The 22,594-nt window shown below is 39.3% G+C and overlaps 1 protein-coding gene across 4 annotated transcripts in view; it reads left to right on the top strand.

Moving 5' to 3' along the window:
• CCDC171 (coiled-coil domain containing 171) overlaps positions 1-22,594 on the top strand; it is a 199,382-nt gene that overhangs the window by 60,675 nt on the left and 116,113 nt on the right. For all 4 annotated transcript variants that reach the window (XM_089511607.1, XM_089511617.1, XM_089511597.1 and 1 more), the window contains exons 13-16: positions 1,462-1,551; positions 5,196-5,396; positions 8,202-8,369; positions 12,490-12,678. In XM_089511607.1, coding sequence (XP_089367733.1) covers positions 1,462-1,551; positions 5,196-5,396; positions 8,202-8,369; positions 12,490-12,678 — 648 coding nt within the window. The remainder of the gene's footprint in view (positions 1-1,461; positions 1,552-5,195; positions 5,397-8,201; positions 8,370-12,489; positions 12,679-22,594) is intronic.

Genomic DNA, 22,594 nt, shown 5'->3' with positions numbered 1-22,594 from the left:
TATTATGAAATATTTGGTCATCAAGAACATTAAAGCGCACTTATTATTTGAGAGTATAATCTTTTATTTTCAAATGAAGCATTTTGTGGTATCTGAGTTTATTCTAGGGAAAGTGTTAATGCATGTTTATACACAGCCACCATTACAAGGTCTCTTCCGTTGACAACCCACATGTTTAGCAGCCTTCCGAGACCTAGAGGAGAGTGACTCGGCACACGATACTGTAAATTCTTGTTTGCGAGGATGGATGTCGCCTGATCTTCAACGCAACTGAAAAGTCAACTCAGCAGGCTTTGGCTTAGGAAAATGTTTTGTTGTGAAGCGATGCCAGAGACAGCAGTGGGGAGACCAAGGGGGTGGCTGTTAAGAAAGCAGAAAGAGTATTCTGTCAGCAAGAAGAATGAACTGTCAAGAAAAATAAATCACAAGCAGTGCAGGTCCAACTGATGACCTGCCACAAGACTTCCCAGTAGGACTGCATGTGCCCGACCCTGAAGTTGTCACACAGAGCCAGAGACCACTGAGTACCCTCATGATATGCAGATGGGGTAGTTCTATGCCCTTCTTTTTTTTCCTTGTTGATAGCACTGCTGTCTTCTAACTTTCTTTTTGCCCCTGGAATGTAATTAATAACTAAACCTTCTCATATTTAAAAAATGATACACTCTAAGGCATATTCAATAGAAGAAGTCCCTTTTATACATTCCATTTATACAAGGTTTTTTGCTTTTGTTAAACTATATTTATCTGCTAAAAACTACACATAGGCCAAAGTTGCATCTGCCTATTAAGATAATTTGGATGTGTATATAAATTACAATTTGACTTGTTTTTATGGATGGTAAAGTATTCTTCCAGCTGTAATACCATTTATAATTTTCTTGGCACCACTCATTGGTAAAACATAAAAATACAGTGGGTCCTTGGTATCCACTGAAGTTTGGTTGAAGCCTTTCCCCCCACCATGGTACCAAAATCTGTGGATGCTCAAGCCCCATTGTATACAATGGCATACTAAAATGGTGTTTTTAAAATTAAAAATGGCATGATCATTTTTGGATTTTTTTTATGGGGGAGAGGAATATTTTCAAGCCATGGATGGTGGAATCCATGGATGCAGAATCTGTGGATATGGAGGGCTTACATTTCTTTAACTGCCTTGGCTCAATGCTATGGAATTCAGGGATTTTTCTTTTTGTGAAAGATTTAGCCTTCTCTGTCAGAGAACTCTGGTGCCATAACAAACTACAGATCCCATATGATGGAGCCATGACAGTTAAATCAATGTCAAACTGCATTAATTTGGCAGTGTGGCAGTAGCCTAACTGAAGATGATGCGGTGCCTTACTCCCTGGAAAGTCAGTATGCAAAGGATAGCATAGTCTGTGCATACTGTCAGTAACTATATTGTAAATCAGGTGATTATATTGTGTAGTCATCAATTGTTTACTTTTTTGCTAGCTAAAAAAAATGACAATTATGTCTGAGAAAATGGTCAAAGAGTTTGACTCTTGTCAACAGCAGCTGAGAACCCAAACTCAAGAACTTAAGGTAAATATATTTTAATATAAGTCTCATCTTGATTGTAGCTGTAATCCTGAAAATGCTTACTTAGGTATTTCATTAACCAATAGGTTTACTCCAGTATAAAAGGATTAATTTACAGCTGCATGAGGGTGTATATTTTACTGGTCAGAATGCTGTCTTGCTAGTTTTAAAAGGGAAAAGGGAAGAAAGGAAACTGTAGGGAACTTTATCTGTTAAAGACACAGTATATACTATCTTCAGTTTTACCTTAATAATCCTGCTATATATCTGTTTCTAAGTATCTATAGCCCCATACAGACAGGCCAAAATAAATCTGCTTTGGGTCACTTTGGAGATATGCTGTTTAAATGATGCATGCATCCCAAGAGTCTGGAAGCTGCACCAAAACTGTGCTTTAGTCCTTAGGACTGGATCGTGGCTTTGGTGCGGCTTCCGAACTCTTGATACACATGCGTCATTTAAACAGCATACCTTCAAAGTGACCTTGGCCTGTCTGTATGGGGCCAATATATCTCTGGAATATCTAAATCATTTCACCAATTTCCTTGAAGTCTGTAGACCTGGTGCCTGTGCAAATAGAAAAGCACTTCTACTTGTACAAAGGTCTATCCTCAGTTTTCAACTGATCCTCCTTCCACTGCGGTACTGTTTACACTTACCTATAAGTAAGCTTGACAGTACTAGACAGGACTTAATTCAGAGTAGGAATGCACAAGACTACAGTGCTCATAAGACTGCATTGTGTGGACAGTAATAATTTTCTATCACATAATAATAATAATAATAATAATAATAATAATAATAATAATATGTTTTATTTATAGACCGCTATTCCGCGATGATCATAGCGGTGTACAGTAAAATCGTAATACAATACAAAATACAGTTAAAGGAGGGAGAAGTCTCGCCTTCAGGCAGTCCAAGATGTTGCTGGGTCTGCCTGATGGCTCCCTCTGAGGCCGAGATGACAGTTGAGGAGGGAGGGGCCTCTTCCTTCAGGCAGTCCCTGATGTTGCTGGGTCTGCCTGATCGCTCCCTCTGAGGCCAAGATGACAGTTGAGGAGGGAGGGGCCTCTTCCTTCAGGCAGTCCCTGATGTTGCTGGTCATACATACCACAATGTATGACCTTCTCTAGGGCTTTTCAACCTTCTGGACTGCCTTTGGAGGGCTGTCATCAGAGATGTAATGAAGAAGTCAGGATAGTGAAATCCAGAGCTTTGGGCACGTTACTTTTTTATACTACATCCCCCGGATCCCACTAAGGATTGCTAGTGGCTGTGCTGCCTAGGCAGTTCTATCAGTTGCAGTCCCAGAGGGAAATTTCCAACTTATGGTGAACCTATGATAGCATTTTCTTGGCAAGATGTGTTTAGAGGAGGTTTACCATTGCCTTTCTCTGAGACAGAATATAATTTGCCTAGGGTTGCCATAATTATCTTCCATAAAGCCAAGAAAAATGCAGAACAAAATGTAAGACAAATGTAGGACATTCAAGAAAAACGGAGGACATGACCAACTAAAAGCCAAAAACAGGCAGGCGGGGCCTCTCATAAGTTCCCCCCCCAACTTCCCAAGTTACACACACACACACACACACACACACACACACACACACACACACACCAAATTACACACACAACATATACATCTCCCACACACACACATCTCTGCCCCACACTTCTTGTGTAGCGAGGGTGGTGGCAGCAGTGGCAGAAGGCATCGGGACAGGCTGAGCAAGAGGGGGAAAGAGGTGCCCATGAGCATGGGCAGAGTGCCGCCCTCTTGTGGACCCTTCCCTAGCCCCCCTCCACCCTCCTTCGGCCTTTGCCAAGGCTGGGCTCACTCTCTGCACTGTGGTGCTGGAACTGCCCATCTCCTACAGAGCAACCATTTTGGTAGCACTCCCACCTCCGCTACTCTTCCACCTGCAGAGCATGCCAAGAAGGAGAGGCCTCGCCAGTCAATCCTCACTGCACCTGCGCGTCTCCCTGGAGAGACTGCAATTCCCATCAGGTTGCAGGCCGAGGGCAAAGAGCAAAGAAAAATGGAGAGGCTGCACTCTGCCTGGATAGGAAGTTTACGGGATCCTTTTGGAGGCAGAAGAACCCCCAAAGGGCAGCCAGTATGGTCCTACAAGTCCCACAATGCCCTTCCTCAGCATCATAGCTGGGACAGGCAGCTGCAGCCGGCTGGGACGTTTCCTCAAGCCTCAAAACTGGGACTGTCCCGCTTTTTTGGAACAAATGGTAACTCTAGACTTGCCCAAGGTCACTCAGTGGGTTTCCATAGCTGATTTTAACTCTGTTCTCCCAGAGTCTTAGCCCAGCACTCAAACCACTACACCTCAATATCTCAAAATCATTCCATGAGTGGAATTCCAAAAGTGCTTCTCTGGATCCACTCTAAGCCAACCCCATTTGAGGGGCTTGTTTTCATAATGTTGTTTTCTGTGACTAAACAGTGCTTATGTTTATTATTGTATAAGCTTCTTAAAAAGTTTTGTAAAGGGAATGGACAGTTGTCTTTTCTTTTAGGGAACACATGTATATCCTGTTGTTTCATATGAGGGCTATCATATCGCACTCCCACTTGTTTTAGGTTTTATTTCCCCAAACTGTGGTTGGGCTAGTGGTGTTAACAGTGGCCCTCTATTTATCTTCATATATGTGTTTTTAAAAATTATTTGTTGTCTAAGATCCTTACCCCCATTTTTGAAATGCACTGGATTATTTTTGTGGAAACGTTCCCCAGGTTTTAGGGAGATGAATACTTTTGCTGCTTTTAGAAAGAGGCAACATCAAGAAAGTTTTCTAAAAGTGTTAATAGTATGAAGCTTTGGGTTTCTAGGATAGTGGGTGAAAACCAGGTTTCACAGGAACATTTCCAGGATAAACTGTATAATTTCTAGTAATAGTACATGCTGAGTTTGCCCTATCCAGAATTCTGAAATCTGAAATACAATTGACCCTCGGAATCAGTGGGTTAGCCATCTGTGTATTGGAGCATGCGCTGATGGCCCAACCCCATTATTGTCGATGCCAGTACGTATGTGCCATTGTGCCAACATGGCCATACGTTTGTCACACATCCATTGATAATAATGGAACTTAATGCCCTGCAAGTGTTGATATCTGCAGGGGAGTCTGGAACGGAACCCCTGTGGATGTGGAGGACCGACTGTACTCTGAAATCCAAAGTTGTCCACATGGGTGGCTGAGATAGAGACACTTTAGCTTTCTGATGGTTCAGTGTACACAAACTTTGTTTCATGCACAAAATTATTAAAACACGTATAAAATTATATTCGGGCAATGTATATAAAATATAAATGAATTTCATGTTTCGACATGGATCTCATCTCCAAGATATCACATTATCTATAGGCAAATATCCCAAAACCTGAAAAAAATCCCAAATACTTCTGGTCTCAAGCATTTTGGATAAGGGAGACTCAACATTTAGGAGTTGTTCATTGTTGGAATAAATGGTTTTGATTTAAAGGACTTTTAGAAGTGTATATATCAATGTAGGTCATTGTTTCCAGAGCTATGAAAGAAATGAAAAGTTATGTTCTATTGAATGAAGCTATTCTATTATTATTATTATTACTATTATTATTATCATTATTATTATTTGTCACCTGTAGGAAACACAGAATAACCTTGCTGATGCCAACAAAGAGTTAAATCATCTGCAGTCTAAGTGCACAGATAGAGAATCTTTAATAGCTGCCTTAAAAAAAGAACTACAGAATATACTGCACTACTGGGAGAAAGAGAAGGTGCATTCTACAGAATTGGAAAATGAAACCCAGAAGCTCACACGGGCTTATGAGAAGGATACAGAGGTATTACCAGAAACAAGCTGTCAAAAAGAATCTTTAATCTTAGCTTTTTACATTTACATATATCAGATGGTTAGTTTGTAGACTTAGCTATATGCCCTTTTAATATAAATTTAAGAGGAGTGCTTTACAAAACCTATATGTAATTTGGCTTCTGGCATTAAGTATTTTTATTTAATATTTCCCTATAACATTAAAAAAACCCAGTCATATTCATTCTGGCTGTTTACATTTAAAAATACCATGGTGCTTTTCAAAAGAGAGATGGGACATAAGTGTATTTAAAGAAACATGGCTGGGGATTTCTTTAGCTGCTGCTTAGTTGAGTGTAGATACACACATTTGGAATATATCTGCGTTTGCAATAAGATAGCTTTCTAATCCCTTGGCACTAATTCCCATTAACTGCTTCAAGTGACAGCAAAAAGTATGATGGACACGCAGAATGCAGGTCATTTTACCCACCCACCAACAAAGTAGAATTAGTTTCCTGTTCTTGAAGCAGCAGCTGATTATAGTATGTTGCATACAATAATTGTTTCATGAAGTGTTATTTTGAAACATGCTTTCCACCATGATGTTTATTCTATTTATATAGTACATAGCTTGCTTTACTTTAGTTTTTTTGGTGGTTTTTTTTCATTCAGAGTTTTTCTGCACTAGGTACAATATTCTTTATCTAAATTGTGCTGCATATTGAGCTCATTACTCTAACAAATATGAGCAGGAATGCCAAGTGAGTAAAAAGGAAACATTCTTTCCACCCTTCTTACAGTCTGGGTTTTAAATTGTGTCCATATGAATCAGTTGGAATTGTTCTGCTCATCAGATAGTGATTAAAGTAGAGGAAACTAGAAGCCTGACTATATTGTAAAGTCAGCATGTCTACAGTATTGTGGTTGGGTTCAACATGTGTGAATTGATTCTGGTTCCTCGGATTCCTTTTTCAGGCCAAGTGGATGATTACCATGCTTGGTTTATCACAGCCCAAGCAAAAAGGACACAATGGCGACAGATTAAATTAACGAGGAGAAGCAAAAGATTGGGTGGAAATGCTTTTGTTAATATTTTACTGTGTGTTGTTGGTGGTTTCCCATGAGAGATTTAAACATCAAAATCTGGTTGGGAAAAAATCACAATAGTAATTCCATTCTTAATTCTTTTATAAAGTATGTTTGGAAATGTCTCGAGTTAGACTGCACCAAACGCATGCTAAAAGAAGTGGAAATCTTTTCATTGAACCTAGTGGATTTTGGATCAAAACACTAGTTTAGGATTTATAGAAAATTTCTTAAGCCCTTTGCATCATTGAAATGATACGTAGGATATGGTTCCTCTGATGAAAACCAGAAGAACTAAGGCCTGTTACAGACAGCCAAAATAAAGCTGCTTCGAGTCACAGTGGAGGTATGGTGTTTCAACGATGCATGCGTCCTAAGAGTCCAGAAGTTGTGCCAAAGCCACGCTCCAGCCCTAAGGACTGGAGCGTGGCTTTGGTGTGGCTTCTGGACTCTTAGGACGCATGCATCATTGAAACACTATACCTCCACTGTGACTCGAAGCAGCTTTATTTTGGCTGTCTGTAACAGGCCTAAGTCAGCTTTTCAGCTAATGAATAAGACCATTTTATGTAAAGAAGATACTGGTACTGTATACTGTATATTCATTGAGCAGAATAAGTAAATAGAGAAAAATACATTAATGTAATAGTGTTACTCTACATCTCTAAATGTAATTATCGCTGGCACAGAACGTTTCAGTGAAAGGTGTAACACAGGGTGGACGAGAAGTTTAGTAAGTGTACACCAGACATGAAAAATCTAATCCATGCATTGTGATCCATTTCATTATATCTACAGTCACCCCTCCACATTTGCAGCTTTGACTTTTGCAGATTTGATTACTCAAGGATTTGATTAATATGTTCTCTATGTGAATCTCTAGGTCTTCCAGCATGACTTTATGATCAGTGTCCAACAGAAGTTGTGCTTGAGGACCTCGAGATTCCTAGAGAGAACAGTTCTCTAGGCATTTGTAGGTCCTTCAGCACAATTCTGTGGTCACCTGGCAGATGTTGACCACAGACTTGCATTAGAGGACTCTAGAGATTTTTAGAGAGCTGTTCTCCCAGGTTTAAAAAAGTGTTTATTTCATTTGCGGTTTTCCTACTTTCGTGAGAGTTCTGTGCCCCTAATCCCAGAGAATGTGGAGGGCCTACTGTAGTAGAGCTTGCCTCCAATTACAATTGCAAAATCTTATATGTGTCACCGGCCCTAACTCCAAATCCTTTTTTGCCCAGGGCAGGAAAATTGGCATGGGTATATTTTGCTAGGTGTTGGGGGGTCGGGGGCGGAGTTAAACACTCAGTTGCTTTTTTCAACAGCAGATTCACATTCAGTATAACTCTTCGGCTTCAAAACATTTATGTGGTCTTTTTCTGGTTCATTAGATAACTGTAGCCAGTATTCCATTAATATAGACGATGATGCATGAGAATGTAAGGTCAGATCCTGCATATCTTTAATAAGTTGTACTCCAGCCATTACCAGGGGCAGGGTCGTGGTAGTAGAGGAACCCTCTCTGGCATAAATAAAGTATTTGCAAGATCAGCTTCTATGTATGTCTGATGGGCAATTATCTATTTTCTCATTTTGACTAATTATTTGAACATAGGTCATATATTTCTTTGGAACACCCACAGACATTATTGTTTACATGACACATTTCAGTGGACTTTAACAATATTTGCAGTTAACTCTTTCTCTCTTTCTCTCTCTTTCTTTTTTTTTAATAAATCCCACATCGCAGGAGAAGCTAACCTTCCTCCATACTTTATATCAGCACTTGGTAGCAGGCTGTGTTCTTATAAAACAACCAGAAGGCATCCTGGATAAATTCTCCTGGCCAGAGCTTTGCACAGTCTTGCAGGAGAATGTTGATGCCCTGATCTTAGACCTCAACAAGGCTAATGAGAAGGTACTGTCCTCAGGCACCAGCCGCCTCTATTAAATTCAGTGACATTTGTCCACATCACAGTATCGTTAAAAAGGACTGACATTCATCTTATTTCAAAAAGAATTTGGATGTTAATAATTCAGTACCGTTAATTACGGCTTGTCTACAGCTCGGTTTGATGCCATTGCTGTGGGCATGTAAATGTGACTGAAGTCTGTATGAAGTCTCTGAGCTCCAGCTTCTGTGCAGGACTTGCTAATACTACTAGCCAGTGTTAGCCACAGGGACCTAATTAAAAGAAAATAAATTAATCTTACTGATGAAGCTATTCAAAGAAGTTAGTCATTTACACTAATAAACCAACTCTTTATCTCAGCATAAAGCAGAAACAAAATGCACTTACTCAAGGAACATCATATTTAAAATATTTGCTTGTGAATAGGAGGAATTATTTGGAGGAGGGATGCTTCCAAGCAATAGCTGTTGCTTTTTGATATATTTACAATTGTAAATACAATATGGAATACAGCTGGCGGAACTTATCATGAATTTTTAAAAGATATATATTTTCAGGAAAATCCAACATTTGGTGTGTTGAATATGTTGTATTGTTGATTTTGTCAGTTTTTTTAAAAAAATTATTTTGTTACTATAAATTCAACACCCACAGTTGCTATGTTTTTATATAGACTAGCTTTCTATTCCTGGCTCATTGACTGAGGTAGTTTTGTAGTCTAGTAGCAAAATTCCAGGGTTTGACCCTCCTCCCCTTTGCTGTGCTCTTTAGGGACAGGAAGAATAAAGTGTTTCACATTATCTGGAAGTATTCTTAATTTCTAGTTTAGGAGAAAAGCTGCTTACCAGTCCTAGTTTACATGTTGCCCTAAGAACCCAGAGAAAATGGTAAATAGGCTTGTACTGAAATCAAACTAACTGATAATAGAAAAATGTAGTTTTAATGGCAGAGTGAACAGGATCCCTCAGAGGAAGTAAGAAGGAGACATAGTTTAGTGGCACAGTGTGGGCTCCCAAAGCAAGGTACAGGTTCAGCCCAGGTAGGACAGGAAAAATCTCCAGTCCAAAATCTCAGAAAATTTGAAACATACCAGCTTCAGAGCAGCCATCATCACATGTCTTGCCAATCGTGTGACTGGAGCTGCTCCTGCCATCCCACTGTCTTCCTCTTATCCTTAATCTCTGTGCAATATGCCCTACCCAGCATGTCTTTGTTTAAAAATATATATCACTTTTTCACACAATTCCAAGGTTCTTCTAATACAATTTAAGTTTTCAAAAAAGAAGGAAAAGAAACAGAAAATAAAATAAAGGCAATCATGAATCTGAAATATGAATTTTATATTTAATTATTGTTCTACGTATTATAATATAAATATTGTGTAGGTCTCTTAACATGTGTATTTTATCCACCTTAATAAGTGTATTTTATGTAATGATTGTGTTTTAACTATGTTGTAACCTGCCTCAAGCCATGAGGAGAGGCGGGTAAAATTATTATTATTATTATTATTATTATTATTATTATTATTATTATTAACCTACTTGGGAATAGTGAGGGGGAGAGGGGACGGGGAGAAAGGAGACACTAACCTCATGTTACTGCCAATATTTCTACTGCTCAGGCAGTAGTGTTTTGCACCTGAGGACTAGCGCAATTGCGAGCTCATTGATGGGTTTCCCCTGTCAATGAACAGAGATGCCCTAAGTACACTTTGATGACAGCAGCTGTGGTTGGAGGTCATTGTGTGATAAATATCTCCAAAGGCGCTTTGTTCTCAGCTGTAATTGCTGTTTAAAAGCTGCATGTTGTAATCTTTTCAGATCAAGGCAACTTTCTGTATCTTCCAAGTCCAAGGCTAGGTCACTTATACTTAGTGGAACTCAACAGGATGCCTTCCAGAAGTGTTGGGCTAGGCAACTAACTCACTGAGCCTAGAAAATGCGGATGTTATTTTAAATTGTTAGTGTATATTTTTAGGTGTCATCACAATATGCATAGCCAGCATTAACAGGTGGTGATGCGAGCTGTAGTTCCAACACCTCTGGGGTAGATGTATCTGAGACTTAAGAATGAAAAAATAGGTGGGGACCAAATAAATAAATAATATAAAAAAAGGAAGCTGCGCATGGTCAGAATGTCAGTGCAGACATGTACTAAAAATAAAGTTTGTTTTGAATTTACCAGGGTCACGTTTTTAAGGGTACAAAACATAGCTAACAGCTATTGTTAAGAATATACATTTAAAATTACATGCACCAATAAATTGGAGATTGTTCTGTACTGAAATGGAATTATACCTGAAATCTGTTGGATGGTTACATGTTTTTGTATTCTTAATAGCAGATTGTTAAAATTTCTTTATTGTACTGTTCAGAATATATTGTTCTTGTTGTGTGCCTTCTAGTCATTTCTGGCTTATCACAAGGTTTTCTTAGCAAGGTTTGTTTGGGGATGGATCTGCCTTTGTCTTCCTCCGAGGCTGAGAGAGTGTGACTGGCCCAAGGTCACCCAGTGGGTTTCCATGGTTGAGTGGGGTTGAACCCTGGTCTCCAGAGTTGTAGTCCAGCACTGAAACCATTACATCACATTGACTCTTGAAAACATGATATCGGTGTATTTATAGCCATTTTTATAGTTAGTTCTGTTTATATTATATTTGGTTGCATGTAATTTCCTTTTGTTTTGGTTCCTAGCACATGTTGTGTTTATGCTTATTCAAAACTTAGGCTTGTTTGAAACCAGAACCTTGGCTGACGCTACTTAATTGGAAGTCCCATTACTACTCTACACCAACTGCAGTTATTTCTTTTGCTACTTGTTTGTCTATTTTTTATGCCAGCTACTTGAAGTAAGGTGCAGTTAAGATTTTTAACCATATCCTACAAGCAGAAAGCCAAAATGAAATCAAGGACCAACATTTAATCAACCAGTAAAACAGAAGCCATGACAAGAAGGCACAAGTGACTCTTTAAAAAAATAAGTCTTGACAGCTTGAGGCTAGCTTCTGTGCCTTTTGCAGAGTTCTAGGGAAGCATAAGCTTTCATAGATTTGGTCTACTTTCCCAGGTGCTAGTTTTTAATACGAATGCTTTAATGGAAAAATTGAACAGGACAGCTACTTCACTTAGTATGTTGAAGCCTGACATAATTAAACAGAGTGAATTATGGGAGGTCCCAGTTTATATCTTGCCTCAGCCATGGATTCAGTGCTTAGCCTTGGTCGAGCCACAATCTCTCTGCCTCTGTTCTGCAACTGCAATATGAAAATAACACTGATCTCTATTTTAAAAGATCTCTGTTCAAAGATAATTGAGCTTATGGATATGAAGCTCTGTGAATACTTGAATTTATGTTTACACTATCCAAAATAACTATCTCCTAGGATAACTGGAATAGCTGTAATAGTGAACTACAAGAGAGGGAGGGAGACCTTATTTATTTATATTTAATTTTTAGAATTAAACAATAATAAAAATGATGCATATGAGTTTTAGATTAGGGCCTATAGCCTGTGTGCTGTGAACCCATATAGACTCCTTGAAACGAAGAGTATCTCATAGTGCGGTTCCATGCATGCTTATTCAAAAGTAAGCTCTAATGTGTTCAGTGAAGTGTACTTCTAGGTGAGCATGCGTAGGATTGCAGCTTCAAACATCTTACTTCCTTGTCAAGTTCTTCATCTTACATTAGTCCGAAAGCTTTGTGGGTCACTTTGTTGTGTCTAATGCCTGCTGCAAGGCAAGTGTGTGGCTGAAGACTTCTAAGCTCAACATCAGATGGATATAGCAACAAAAATAAGTGGGCGAGATCTAGCCTTGACTGTCTTTTCCTTTGCAGTTTCTTTTTCAGTGGTTTGGGACTTCATGTAAAACCTTTCAAAAATAGAAGGGATTGTGAAGCCTAGATACAAAACCACCTGAGCACTTACTCTTCTCTGTTATATTCTTTAGGAATATGGATCACTGGATTTTCATGGTAAATAAGTAGTCGTTGAGTTCCCTCTGGGTTTTAAGATTAGGAAGAAGATCTTGAATGTATACCTGTCTTGGTTTAAATTAGGATTGAGAATACTGTATACAAAAAGCAGAATTAAATAAGCTTTTCTTAATGCCAATCATGCAGATATCTCACCTTGAATATGTTTGTAAGAACAAGTCGGATACAATGAGGGAGCTTCAGCAGACCCAGGAAGACACTTTTAACAAAGTAGCTGAACAGCTGAAAGCGCAGGAAAGCTGTTGGCTGAAGCAGAAGAAGGAATTGGAACAGCAATATTCTGGACTCCTTGGGGAGGTTCATGCAAGGGCACAGGTACAATATTTCTGCCAGGAAACCATAAACTTCTAAATGTATTCTTTAAATATTTAATATATTATTTCAGTGGTTTGAGTTCCACACCAATTTTAAATTGCTTGGGAATTTCAGTATGCTTCAAGAAATGATTTTTTTCTCCTACTATTAACTTCTACTTTTTTAGAGGAAGGGTATGAATTTGTGTGAAGACATTCCAGAACCTATATTGCTTAATTGGATCCTGCGGTTGTATTTCCCATTTAGTTACCATGCAAAAGTTACCTACAGAGTGAAAACATTGAATTCTTTGTATTATTAGTCCGAGTACCAGATGCTTTTCTCTCATGATGACTTTTCTTCCTATGGCTTTGCTGAATTAAAGTTATTGAAATTCACTTTATGTTGAACTGTGCATCAGGCATAGGTTCATAGGCAAGTCAGCAGAAGTAATAAAAGGCACTTAAAGCACACAGAAAGTCCCTCTTTCATAGTACTGGAACCTGGGATCATCAAACCCAGCTGCGTAGTGGGAAATTTAAGACAGATTGAAAAAGAAGTACTTTTTCACATGGAACATAGTTAAACTATGGAATCCACTACCACAAGATGTGGTGATGGCCATCCACATTGGGAGATTGAAAGGAGATTAGATAAATTCATTATGAATAAGAATAAGTGGCTACTAGTCAGGATAGCTATATGTTGCCAATGGTCAGGATGGCTATATATCAGTACCAGTTGCAGGGAACAAGACTGAGAAAGTATTGCTGTGTTCATGTCGTACTTGTGGGGTTCAATTAAGTGTCTGGTTGATCACTGGGGCAACAGAATGATAAAGTGAATAGGTATTTATTCTCACTGAGTATTGGTCGTATGTTCTTATCTCTCCACTGATATAAGTCAGGTTGTAAAATAATCTAGTCTGATATATGCTATTAGTTCTAGTTAAATGTGATAGCATTCCAAGAAAGCCAATATTGTGTCCATTCTGTGTTGTGACACTATTTTGGTTGTCCCCTGCCTTAAGATGTAAAGAAGTAGCCACTGTTTTCTTTCCACTGCACAGTACAAAAACAAGATTTCATTTCTAAACCATCAGTATAGTTTGTGTTGACTTCATGCTTCATTTAAAAAGGACCTCTGAAGAAGCTACGTATGTACATTATGCAAAACTGCATGATCTACCGTGGTTAAAATGAACTGCCCCTTTCACAACGACATAAGCAGTCTTCTCCTTTTCACTTGAGATTTCATGTGTCCTTGTTCCTCTCCTTAAATTTCAGAGTGGCTGAACCAGAGTGATGCAACCTTTGCATCATTGTGAGCTGAATATAAAACGTTAGAGTTTTGTGGTCAGTCCTGTTTGGGCTCCTGGGCTCCAGGTTCCACCTTCTAGTGCATTTCTATAGTATTTAAACCTAAACTGTGCATAGACTGCCTTTATATTATTCTCACATACTCCATGCAGAGTTTGGCAAAATTACTGTTTTGAATTACAGATCCCAGAGTCCTCCCTGTCAGCAGGGCCAAGTAACTTTTCCAGAATTTGCTGTCACGTGAAACTTTTCTTCCCTGCATTACTCCTTTCCACTATCAGACTAAGAACCTCTCTCAGAATGATCCTGTGCCAGGTTGATGTCTCCCTTCTGAGCTGTAACCAAGGTTCCTTGATTCTTTTTCAAGCTGCCTCCCAGCTTCACTACTACCCATCTCATTAAACGGATGAAAATTGGATTATTCTGGTTCAGATGTAATTCTGAGGCAAGGATTTATTTATCCTGATATGCTTTGCCCCTTAAAAATGGGCACACCGCTGAGCAATCTATTTTAAGTAACACATTTGAAATTCCATAAGAAAATACTCAAAGCCAAACAAAATATTCAGCAAAAATAAGTTACATAGACCTCCTAGGACCATACCACATTAGAAATCAGGAAGGAAAGCTTCCTTTTTAAAATTGTTCTCACATACTAGAAACTGCCTACAATATATAGAAGGGTATCACATCAACTTGATGAACCATTTCTTGATGTACTAGCCTTTTATAGTGAACATTTGATTAGAAAATCATTCCTATGTTCAGTTTCTTCCCCTCAGTTCTGAAGTTGTGCTGTTTTAAAACAGGTGTTTAAACATTTTAAATATCTGTTTTGTAATATATGTAAAATCTAGATTTTTGGGGGTGGTGGTGGAGGAAATTAAAATAAAAAAGTCACAAAGTAAACTATAAATTAAGACACATTTCTATCATAAATTTGTGGCTACAAATGCTGGAGCACTGTTTCCTCCAAGAAATCTCTTCCTTGTTCTTGTCCACTTCTCAACTATTTACCCACATCTCTGCCAAACTGTATGCATCATGCCTTCTCACATGTTTCCAGTGTGAGAACACAACCTGCACTAGAGCTGTGATCTTCAGGCTTTGGGATCAAATCTGTATCTTTGGGTTCCTGGTCCAACCTTTTGGCCTTCCCTAGTTGGTCTCAGCCCTTTTACCATTACGGGTGGTTTTCCAATTTTCCCAAGAATTCTAAAAAATGAAATGATTCTCTTATGGTTTAGTTACTTGCAGTAACTCAGAGCTGTAGTATGCTGGTAGTTTTGATCCCATGTCTTTTGATTTGGTCCTCACCCACCACTGGAATAAGTCTCCTAAGAATTAATGAGAAATTAAACTTGTCTCTCAGGCTTAAAGAGGTTCCCTGCTCCTGGTATTAACTTTAATTAGGTGCTCATCATTTGTTCACTCTCCTTTATACCCATGACTCCTATCTGGCACAGGTAGTTATGTTATGATAGACATGTGTAAGTGTTAGCTCCCATACATGAAGAAGCCCCAACCTAAATGCAGATATTCTTAATAGCCCCACATTCTTGGCTCACGGGTAGAGCTTGGCACAGTGAGATGAAAACTCGGTAGGAATTTCTGTGATTTGTTTTGCTGAATATGCTTATAAATTTTCCATGACTGGGAGTCTTGATAAAGCATCATTGGAGAGTTATTATTTTTTAAGGCTACATCTGTAATCTTGAAAAATTATCCCAAGGCTTATAAACATGTTCATCTGAATGCAGTTATATCCCCACCCAAACTTCATGGTGAAACATAATAAGCACTATAGACAACCACATGCCTGGAAGACAGGGATGGTATGTGTGATGTCCTCCACCCACCCCTTTGGCCCCCATACATGCCGACTGAATATTTACCTAGAGCTGATATGATATGCAAGCTTTGGTAGGTCTTGCCAATGATTCCCCCTCCCTTTTTTTTTTGGCTCTGAAATGCCGCAAAGAGCTTCAACTGGTGTTCTGTGTAAGAGTGCAAGTTCTCTCATCCAATGCCAATGAGTTGTTTGAACTCTAGCAACCTAGAATTCAAAGGGAAGAAATACCTGCATCTGTGAAATGCGGACAGTAGTTTAGTTTGTCCAGTAATATTAGAGAAAGATTGAGAGAGTAATCAGGGAAGTTTCACTCTCTAATTCAAATCTCAAGTTTCTTAGGGAACCCCTCAAGGTCATGGAGAACACTAATGATCTTTCTACCTTACAAGATGGTTGTACGAATTACTGAGATAATGGATGTGAAGAAAACTGAGCAGTTAAGAGAAGTAGTTTATAAGTGCCAAGAACTGGTAAATGAAATTCCATTATTACTACCTCTCTGGTCTTTGCTGATGTAATTGACGTACAGCTGCACAAGGAAAAATCTGCCTGTATACAAACAAACAAGGGATGGTGAATAGGTCTGTTCCGGGGTAGGGTGTATAACAATGGTTATCAAACAGAAAGACATGGAAATTCTCTAGGGCAACAGATGTGACCCCTTTTGAAGAAGTGGCTTGTTTTATTAAGGAACAACCCTGTTGTGAGATGAGCAGGTGAATTAGTTCAAGTCTATGGTGTGTTCAGTGTTATCAAAGTAAGGGTTGTAAGAGGGAAAAATAAAATAGTTGAAATAAAGTGAAGTCTTTTGAAGTCCAAGTGTCATTAAGTCTCCAGTTTGCAGTCTTGTCTTCTTGCCAACATAAAGGATAAAGACACAGCAAGATATAGGATAAAATAGAGTTGTACTCTCCAGGGGAGTGACTAATTTTTTAAAGGGTTCTTGAAGTCCACAGAGTGTTATAACCTAGTAAGCCACCTCTCAAAGCTTCTCCACTCCAGGATGTCAGGCTGCCAGTCTTTCAAGGCAAGAATCTTGCTGTTCCTTTCAAGAAATTGTGCTTTTAAGGTTCTAAGGAAATATTAGAGACAACGTAGGTTTGGGGCAGAAAACAATTACAAAACTGCTAAAGAGAAGAAATGCAATCTTCTAAAGCTTATACTGCAGTGGGAGGAGGATTGCCATTACCTTTTTATAAACAGGGATGTTGGGCCATGTTACTGTTCTCATGTTTTAAGTAACAGGTGCTGGCTGAGCTTTTAGGATTGACCTGCATGAGTTTATATTTGCTTTCTTTCATTGTGTTTTTTTCACATTTAAGGGGCATGAACTATATAGTGTGTGTCTGTATATGTTGTGCGCACATTTCCAAATATAGGTTGATTTTTGGATCCTTGCACATTTGCTCTTATACAGTTTTTGTCTTATAAAAATCAGTTGCTAAAAGTGCTGCAATTCCAAGTATTTGTGTGGATGTTCAGATCTATCTTGAAATGGAATACTGAGGCAAAGCATTTTGTCTAGTGCATTTACAGTAATGTGTTATAAGGAATGATTTATGGATTTAGCCTTCCATTTATATATAATGGGAATTAGTAATATGCATTCTGTGTATGATTAGGAGAGTGGGTACAAAAGTGTTGATTTTTATATATTCTTCTGCTGTTATTTACATAACTTTTAAACTCTTACTTTTTATGTCTTTGCATTCTTGATTGAGATGAAACCTTTCTGGCAATCTTGAAGCCATGAAGGGAAAAAAAATCACAAACACCTAAAACAAAACAAAGAAAACAAAATAAAACACCTGGAAATGTTGATTATTTTTTTTATAAAACAAGAATTTATAGAGAAGTCACTGCACTTTACAGATCTGAAGCCACTTTCTTTAGAAACAGAAAATGTTACAGTTTATAACTTGGTTTGCTCATAAAATTATCATGTTTTGGTATATTAAATTTAAGAGTGTGGTTTATCCAGACAGTACAAACATGCCTCAAGCTACATCTGCACTGCAGAACTAATGCAGCTTTCCTTGCCATGGCTCAATGCTGTAGAATTCTGGGATTTAGTTTTTTGAGATATTTAGCCTCCTAAATATCTGAGAGCGCTCTGGTGTGACCACAAACTACAAATCCCAGCATTCCCTAAAATGGAGCCATAACAATTGAAGTGGTGTCAAACTAAATTATGTTTTTTTTTTAATGGCATTGACATTAAGAGGATGGTGGTATAGGAACCTATCTCTGTTCTTTCCATGGTCTTTCTGCCTGTGGTACTAATTTTTCTATTAGATAAGTAATGCCCTGGGACACATCTACAGTGTGCCTGCACCATACACGACTTACGCTGAAGCCACACAACAATTAAAGAAATGGCGCACACGCATGGTGTGTGCACTTCCCTGTGCTGCAAGCACATGCCCCATTGTTTGCAACGGGGCGCGAGCATAGATGGATTTCCCCTTACACAAGGGATCCGGAATGGATCCCCTACATAAGGGAAGGGCCCGCTGTACTTTGGCCCAAAGCAGATGGGCAAGAAGTACCACCTTTGATGTGATCCAGGGGCATGGCCTTTGAGTTGATCTTGACCCATGGCAACCCTGTGAATGAGACCTCTGAAGACTCCACTGATCTGCTCAGTTCCTGCAAGCCCATACCTATGACCTCCTTAATAGAGGTCATCCACTTAGCATGCAGTCTTCATCTCTTACTACTGTACTTCCCTCCATCTTTCCTAGCATTATTGTTTTTTCCAATGAATCATGCCTTTTCATGATGTGGCTGATGTACGTCAGCCTAGGTTTTGTCATCTTTGGCTTCCAGGGAGATTTGTCTTTTTGGCCATCCATGGAATCCTCAGTACTTTTCTCCAGTATCACATCTCAAATGAATTGATTTTCTTTGTATCTTATTTCTTAACCCTTCAGCTCTCACATTCATACATGGTAATAGGTAATGCAATGGCTTGTATAATTCTAAGACATCTTAGTATTTGCTATTTTGTAAGAAGCAGAAAAGAATAAAGATAGAAACAGAAGAAACCATCAACACAGAGATCAAACAAAGAGAGTATTGTGCACATTATTTTGAATATGATCTCTGGTGTCAAGACACAGAAGGGACTCACTTTCAAAAGATCTGGAGGAAGTGGAGGGCCGGCGTGAAAGGACCTCAAGACTTATCTCATTTTACTACTAGCACCTGTTTCCACGTCTGCTGATCATTTTCATTATCTTCATGGATGTGTAAAAGAGTGGTGCACCCAGATGGAGGCAGTCTTGTCATCCCTTTTACATATGAGTTTATTTCTTGATTTGATGAGAAAATTTCTAGATATAGACCAGTATTTTTGTGCATGCTGCAAAAACAATGCCGGAATCTGAAGGAGGCAAGAAGCAGTAAGAGTCAGAGGCTGTAATATACACCATCTTGCAAGAGAGAGATGGACAGCAGATTCATAAGGTGTCTGTTTCCAAATTGTGTTCCAATAGATTACATTTTGAGATCAGTGCAGATGAATCCTGGGCATACCATCACCACTCAATATGCAGTAATTCAGTGTGTCCCACCTTGGGGCAATCTGTCCAGAACCACTGTCTATAGGGTTGTTGTCTGGTGCATTGATGTGCATGGCCCAAAGCTGTTTTCAGACCTTTCTGTTGGACTTCTGTTTCATGAAAATAATTATGTGCAAGCCATGAGCTGCTTGGCAATGTTCTGGGTGAGTTTTGCCATCACCACAGCCATGCCAGTTTAAATGGAGGAAGAATTAATTGTTCACTTGGCATACATTGTTCTGATACTAGGTTGTTGTATGTTAGTTCCGGTTGTTGGGTGAGAATTTAAAACAAGAACAACACTATGTTATAGTAACTGAAAGATTTTCTCCCTAACTCTCCTTTTTCCATCGAAAGGTTGGGCACTATTTTGTGGTGTTTGTAGGCAGCCTTGATAAGCTTGCTCCCAAAGAGGAGAGGGACCATGATTATAATAGGACTGACAATGGCAAGGATCACTGAGCAATACAGTTAGTTTATTTGGGCTTCTTTTTTTAGTTTGGTGAATGTTTCTTAGAAAAGTGCAGGGAGACTTGAACTTTACAATAACCGTTGACACTCATGCCAGGACTGGGCAGTGAGGTAAGGATTGCCAACCGGGTTGCAAGTTTGAAGAATGTTATCCATTCCATATTGCTTTAAAGGTCTCTCTATAAACAGTGCTCTCTCTTTTTCTTTGCTTTCAGTGTGTATCCCTTCATTTGTTAACATAGGCCTGTTACAGACTGCCAAAATAAAGCTGCTTCGGGTCTCTTTGGAGGTATGCTATTTAAATGATGCATGCATCCTAAGAATCCGGAAGCTGCACCAAAAGCTGCACTCCGGTGCTTATGAATGGAGTGTGGCTTTGGTGCAACCTCCGGACTCTTAGGGCTCATGCATCATTTAAATAGCATACCTCCAAAGAGACCCGAAGCAGCTTTATTTTGGCAGTCTGTAACAGGCCATAATTTACTACTTTAAAATCTTTACTTCTTTGTACATTCATTTTACAGCTTGTTGGAGTACCAGGTTTTTATATATGTGAAAAGTACAGCAATAAGTGATTGATCAAATAAAACAAAGAGAGTTCTCTTGAAAATACAATTCTGCCTGAGACATAATTAATCTGTGAATATATAAGTAGGGGGTTGATTACAAAGTAATTAAAAGATCACCTTTACTTCCCCCTTCCCAGCTGCTGCCTATCTATTTTTGTCTCTCCAGGTTTTCCCTAGTTTACTATTCTCTTTTGCTAAACCAACTTATTCAAGACGTTTGTCGTTGCCTTTGAAAAGCAGTGTAATTATTCTTTCTTAAGTCATGGACTATACTCTTGCATACAGATAAGATGGTAAAGACTGACTACATTCTTGATTATCTACATGACTTCAGAAGGAACATGAGCTTGGGAAAGTCCTTTTTTTGACTATAACTTCCAGAATACTTTAGCTACTGTATTTAGAAAATTGTGTTCCAAAAGGGAACTTTTTCAAGTCCTGGGAGAAACATAGGAGACTATCTTATACTGAGCCAAATAATTTGTTCATCTCAGTGTTGCCTGTTCTTAGTGGCAGTGCCTCTCCCGAGGCTCAGGCATCTTGAAGCATTTTTAGCACTGTATGAAAATGCCCAAGAATGAACCTGCAACCTTCTGCATTCATCACTTGTGCTTTTTACTATGCTACAATCCTTTCCTGTAATCTGATGCCCTCACCTCATTTAGGGACTCCTGTAGGCCAGTAATACGAGAGCTTCCCAGTATGTAGTTTCAGACTATGGCTGCATCCACATTGCAGAAATAATCCAGGTTGAGACCACTTTAACTGCCATGGCCCACTGCTATTGCATTCTAGGAATTGTAGTTTTGTGAGACATTTAGCCTTTTTGGTCAGAGAGCTCTGGTGCCACAACAAACTACAATTCCCAGAATTCCATAGTATTGACCCATAACAGTTAAACTGGTGTCAACCTGGATTCTTTCTGCAATGCAGATACAGCTCAAGATATATAACCTGAACAAAGAAGAGAAATAGGTTTTTGTTGCCATTTATTTAGCTTCTTTATGTGGATTAGGGATACCAAAATGGGATCAGCCATCTAGTTGGTACCTTCTCAAGGGAGTCATGTGCTGTAGGCTTGTTTTGAGCAGCTTCCAATTTCTTATCTTGTGGAATGTGAGACTGGGTCTCTTTCTGTTATTTCTCATCTATAAAAATGTAGTTACAATAGGATGAATCACTGCCTTACTTAAGGCCTAAATATGTTTCCTCTATTAAGTTTGTTTAATCTTTTCCAGCTGGCTTCCAGATTCCCAATTCTCAGACAAATTATTTCTGTCACCCAGTCTTTATCTTGCTACCATTACATTTTGTTCGTTTTACTGGTTGCCTCTTTCTTTCTAGTGCCTTTCTACCTTTTAGTGCCACTTGCATCTCTCTTCTTAGAATGGACCCCGGCTGTGTTTATTCCTGTGTTTCTTTATGCCCTCCTACTATGTGGGGGCTTCAGCTGCATACATTCTTACTGCTTAGTGATCTCCCTCAATCCTGGTTAGATGGTAAGGACCCACATAATTCATTCTTGGCCCATGATGGTTGGCCTTTAAGCATTATAGCAATGTGATAAGATGCACTGATGGAAGAGCATCTTCCACAGTGCTGCTGTAATGTTCTTAATCTGTGGGATGTGGACTCCCTGGGAGCTGTGATGTCCTCACATGCAGAGAGACAGGCTGCTACAAGATCAAAGGAGACTGCTGCCAAAGACTGGAACATAGGCTGGATGGGTGCAAAGAGGGCCTCCAGGTCCTAATGGTATGGACAATGGAGAAACTCATGAAGTTTAAAAGAGTGGCTCGTGATGGGGCCATGAGTAAAACCTCAGGAGTAAGGAATGGGGGAAAGAGGGAAGGAAAGAAGGGTGAGTGGATGGTGGTTCCCCCTCTTGTTTCTCTTGCTCTAATTCTGTGTGCGGTGGTGGGAGCTGCTAGCCATGGCAACCAAGCCCCCTGCCACCACCACTCTGGCTTCCACCTGCTCAAGGATGTGCAGCTACCATGAATGGCTCCCCACCACATGTCTGAGGCATTGCTCCTTTGCCAGCTATCCCACCCACCCAACCTAGCCCTGTGGCCTACCTGGGGACAGGCCACAACCTCATCCCCCTCCAGCAAAGAGCTTGCTTGGAGCTGAGATGAGGAGCCTGGAGAGCCACCCACCACC

Source organism: Sceloporus occidentalis, unplaced genomic scaffold, assembly GCF_023333645.1.
Source record: "Sceloporus occidentalis isolate IW3139 unplaced genomic scaffold, rSceOcc1.0.p SCAF_1, whole genome shotgun sequence".
In the NCBI taxonomy this organism is placed as follows: Eukaryota; Metazoa; Chordata; class Lepidosauria; order Squamata; family Phrynosomatidae; genus Sceloporus; species Sceloporus occidentalis.
Note: the sequence above shows the minus strand (reverse complement) of the source record. Positions and strands in the feature narration are given on the sequence as shown.